The sequence below is a fragment of the Mustelus asterias genome, chromosome 18 (genome assembly GCF_964213995.1).
Source record: "Mustelus asterias chromosome 18, sMusAst1.hap1.1, whole genome shotgun sequence".
NCBI classification, from domain to species: Eukaryota; Metazoa; Chordata; class Chondrichthyes; order Carcharhiniformes; family Triakidae; genus Mustelus; species Mustelus asterias.
Window position 1 is genome coordinate 7,348,286 of NC_135818.1, and position 4,518 is coordinate 7,352,803.

General features: G+C 47.7%; 1 protein-coding gene across 1 annotated transcript in view; it reads left to right on the forward strand.

Annotated features, from left to right (window-relative positions):
* Positions 1 to 1,491: 1,491 nt before the first annotated feature.
* Positions 1,492 to 4,518, forward strand: part of LOC144506934 (galectin-related protein A) — a 21,564-nt gene continuing 18,537 nt past the window's right edge. The window contains exons 1-2 of the mRNA XM_078233335.1: positions 1,492 to 1,724; positions 2,735 to 2,823. Of these exons, the coding sequence (XP_078089461.1) occupies positions 1,698 to 1,724; positions 2,735 to 2,823 (116 nt within the window). The 5' untranslated portion in view covers positions 1,492 to 1,697. The remainder of the gene's footprint in view (positions 1,725 to 2,734; positions 2,824 to 4,518) is intronic.

Sequence of the window (4,518 nt, forward strand, 5' to 3'; positions counted from 1 at the left end):
ACACCAGGTTAAAGTCCAACAGGTTGGACCTTAAACATGAATAAAAAACAGGCTGCCCACAAAGAACCTGTTGGACTTTAACTTGGTGTTGTGAGACTTCTTACTGTGCCCACCTCTGTCCAACACCAGCATCTCCACATCATGGCTACCATCTATTTCGAAGAGCAGGGGGGTGATCGCTGTTGGCCTGGCCAAGATTTATCCCTCCATCAACATGGTAGCACAGTGGTTAGCACTGCTGCCTCACAGCGTCAGGGACCCAGGTTCGATTCCCGGTTTGGGTCACTGTCTGCATGGAATCTGTACGTTCTCCCGGTGTCTGCGTGGGTTTTCTCTGGGTGCTCCGGTTTCCTCCTGCAGTCTGAAAGATGTGCTGGTTAGGTGCATTGGCCATGCTAAATTCTCCCTCAGTGAACCCGAACAGGCGCCAGAGTGTGGCAACTAGGGAATTTTCACAGTAACTTCATTGCAGTGTTAATATAAGCCTACTTGTGACACTAATAAATAAACTTTTATATAAATAAATAAACCTAACCACAAATAAAACAGAATGTCCGGTCACTGTGGGAGTTTGCTGAGTGTAAATTGGCTCAGTAAGAAGTTTAACAACACCAGGTTAAAGTCCAACAGGTTTATTTGGTAGCAAAAGCTCATTTGGTAGCTTTTGCTACCAAATAAACCTGTTGGACTTTAACCTGGTGTTGTTAAACTTCTTACTGTGTTTACCCCAGTCCAACGCCGGCATCTCCACATGTAAATTGGCTGCCAGGTTTCCCACATTAACAGCAGCCGCCTCACTACAAGGATTACTTCATAGCGTGTAAAAGGCCGTAATCGGCGCTATATAAACGCAAGGCTTTTTAAAAAGAATATTGGTTTTGCTCGTAAGTCTCCAACCCATGTGTTACAGCCTGATTAGCGTTATCAGGCCGGGAAAGTGGCGGGCCGGGTTACCATGGCACCGGCGCCAGGAGGAGGGGCGCGCTCGATAGGGAGGCCCCACCCAGTCAGAATTACCGTGATAACGGCACGTGGAGCTGGGGGGCGGAGCCGCTTTACCCTGGCGCAGGCGCAGGGTGATGGAGGCAGGCGAGCGATGGGGCGGTTGAGCGAATGAGGGGGCGGGGCCGGTGGAGGCGGGGCATCGGAACGTGATTGGGGGCGCGCGAGTGGAGGGCTGGGGCGGCGCGGGGAGTTGAGGGCGGGGCTGTCCGTTACCATGGCAGCCGAACAGGGAGGGGGCGGGGCTGTCCGCTCCGCTGGGGTTACCATGGCAGCGGAGCGTGAGGAGGCACGCGCCACTGAGAGTTGGGGCGCCGCGGTGATTTGATGGGGATGGGGGGCGGGGCTGGTGGTGGATCCGAGCGGTTGTTACCATGGCAGCAGTGAGGTGGAGGCACGGCATCGGGACGTCGGGGAGGCGCGCGCACGCGGAGGGCTGGGACGGCGCGGGGAGTTGAGAAGAGGGGCGGGCAAAATGGTTACCATAGCAGCGGGGGAGGGGGCGGGGCTGGCGAGCAGGTCCGCCCCGCTGTGGGTTACCATGGCAGCGGCGGCTGGCGGGCCTGTGCTGAGGGAGGGTGGAGGCAGGCGCGGCTTCCAAATGGAGATAACCCAGTGAAAGCCAGCGAGTGGTGCACTTACCCCCCCCACCCGCAACCCCTTATCTGTCTATTAACCAAAAAAACCCCACAGGCATGGCGGATCAGGACAACTCATCGTCCGTAAGTCTCAAATTATTTATTTTAAATTAAAAAGAAACCCATTCTGAATGTGGTCCACCCAGAGGGTGCTGATATGTGTCCTCCCCCCCCCCCCAGCCTCCCTGTCTCTCTCCCCAGGACCTGATCACCGGCTCTGCACTGTCATCACAGCCAGCCTGGTGAAATGTAATGGTGACAAACTTGTGGGACGTGTCTTTGAGGCTGTAGCATCTCTCGCCCCAGGCAGCGGTCGCTGCTTTGCTGCTGGATCTAACTTCATTTTAAATTGCTGCTTTTATAAACTTTATACACGAGAGAGAGGGAGAGGAAAAGGACAAACTTAACAAGCACCTGCCTTTGCCTGCATTGTTGCTGCTGTCAGGGGGAATCTGTCTCCCTTTTTGTGATATGGAAGATATCTTTATTGTGACCATTAACTACACAGATCAATCACTTTTTCTTTCTGGTTTTTGGTTTCTCCGTGCCTTTGAAAAAGTGGTGGCTTGGGGCAAAAGTCAGTGTTAAGTTGCTGGGCTGAAGTTTGCGTTAGTGCAACAATGCCATGTGGAGAAAAGTTGAATTCCACTGCACTTTCTGTCATGTTCAATCTAACATGTACTTTTACAAATTTTATGAATGAAGCATATTTCTTGGGGGTGGGAAGGGATTGTCGTGGAAATTGCTGCATTAGGGTGGCTTGTGTTCAACTTTGCACGGGTTAGATGTTCTTTGACAGAGGAACATAGGAGCAGGAAATACAAGCTTGTTCCAACGTTCAAATACGATCATGGCTAATCTTCTACCTCAACGTCATTTTCCTTGCACTCCCCATATCCCTTAATATCTTTAATATATAGAAATCTATTGGTCTCAAACATCAAATTGTCCCTTCAAGTTACTGCATACTTTAAAAATCATTTGGTTTATTCCCTTTATAGTTCAAGTCTAAGGCACTGTTAAAATGCATCGTAATAGTGTTGAAGTTTGCGTTGCTTCTCAAGTTTACTCTGTGGTTTGGTTGCATTTTACAGGTTAAGCCCTTTGTTGGGGAGATCACAAGTGGGCTGAAACCGTCCATGAAGATGAGCATCACTGGGATGGTTCATTCACACCCCAACAGGTAGAGTGAGCTGGAACACCTCTTTCAAACGTGACTTTGGACTTGGGTAATTCTCATTTCTGGTGTCCTGCAATTCAGCGTTGCTGTATAAACAGTGCATTGTGTGTATCCCATACATTGATTGTTAATCATTCCAGTCCCAGAAAGAGCCTTGCCTTATCACACAGTTCCACACAAAGGAGTGGATATGTGGTTGGTTTGGGCAACAAATGTTTAACCGGTTAAAAATTAAACTGCTTTGTAAAACGGCACAGTAAAAGGAGCTGAAAACAAAAATGTTGTTCATAATGTATTTAGTCTGTTATAGTTAGAGAACAGAAATAATTGCAATGTTGTCACAAAGCCTAAGTCTAAAAATATACTATGAAGTGATGTAAGGAGCAATACATCATACGCAGACACACGCACACAAACATACTTTGCTTCTTGTCTTATGAATAATTTTAGTTGACTCCTTGATCATTGGCTCTAAGAGTTAATTTATGAGGCCAGTCACATGGAATCCCACAGCTTGCTCCAAGTCCCAGAGGACCTCGGCAGGAATGTTTTCAGGGCAACAAACTTTGAAGCATGTTGGAGGTCATTATTTAACAAGCACAGGCATTCTACTTTATACAGTTTGAAACCATTGCTCCCATCAGCATTTTACTGGCTTTGGGATGTTCGACTGCCATATGGGGGGAACAAGGTGGTTTCATTTGTGAGCACTCCATGGCCCACAGAGGGTTCACCCAGCTTTGTGGCCACCCCTGCAGCTACAGAGGGTGTTCCCCACCCCCTCCAATCATCAGGCTCCTGACATGGCAGGAAAGAAAACTTACTTTGTCTTAAGGGCACTTCATCGTGATGGGCTCTCTCCTTCTCCTTGCAGCCTTAGCAATGGCCAGCTCTTAACAGAGCCGTTGCATCCTCAATAGGATGGTGGTCCCAGTGGTTGCATCTTAATTTCCCGCTGCCAGTAAAACGTCACCCAGGGTCTCACCGCCCATTCACATGGCCTTTTTTTAAAGTTTAATTTATTTACAAGTAGGCTAACATTAATACTGCAATGAAGTTACTGTGAAAATCCCTAGTCGCCACACTTCGGCACCTGTTCGAGGGAGAATTTAGCATGACCAATGTACCTAACCAGCACATCTTTCGGAGTGTGGGAGGAAACCCACGCAGTCACGGGGAGAACGTGCAAACTCCACACAGACAGTGACCCAAGCCAGGATTTGAACCCGGGTCCTGGCACTGTGAGGCAGCAGTACTAACCACTGTGCTACCGTGCCGCCTGGTCCCAATAGCGGGGCTGCTTACCTTCTGAGAATATCCAGCCCTTTGTTTTACCCTTTTAACAGATAATGAGAAGGTTACAAAATAAATAGTAAGAGCTACAAAAAGGTATTACAAAAAGAAGCTTGCCAGGGTATCAATTACAATTACATTTGGAAAAAGATGATGTTCAGGAACTAAATAATCACCTTAAACTCATCATAATAATATTTGTAAATAAAAAAGAAGTGCTGTATGTTGTATGTTAAATTATTTTGCATCAGTGTTTACAGTAGAGGAAGAGGATAGTATGTTAGGCACCCCAAGGAAATGAATATTGAATCAGGGACAGGAATTCACTTTGATTAATGCAAGCAAAATAACAGCAACGAAGAAAATAATAACACCAAAGAGTGCTAAACCCCCAGGACCAGATGG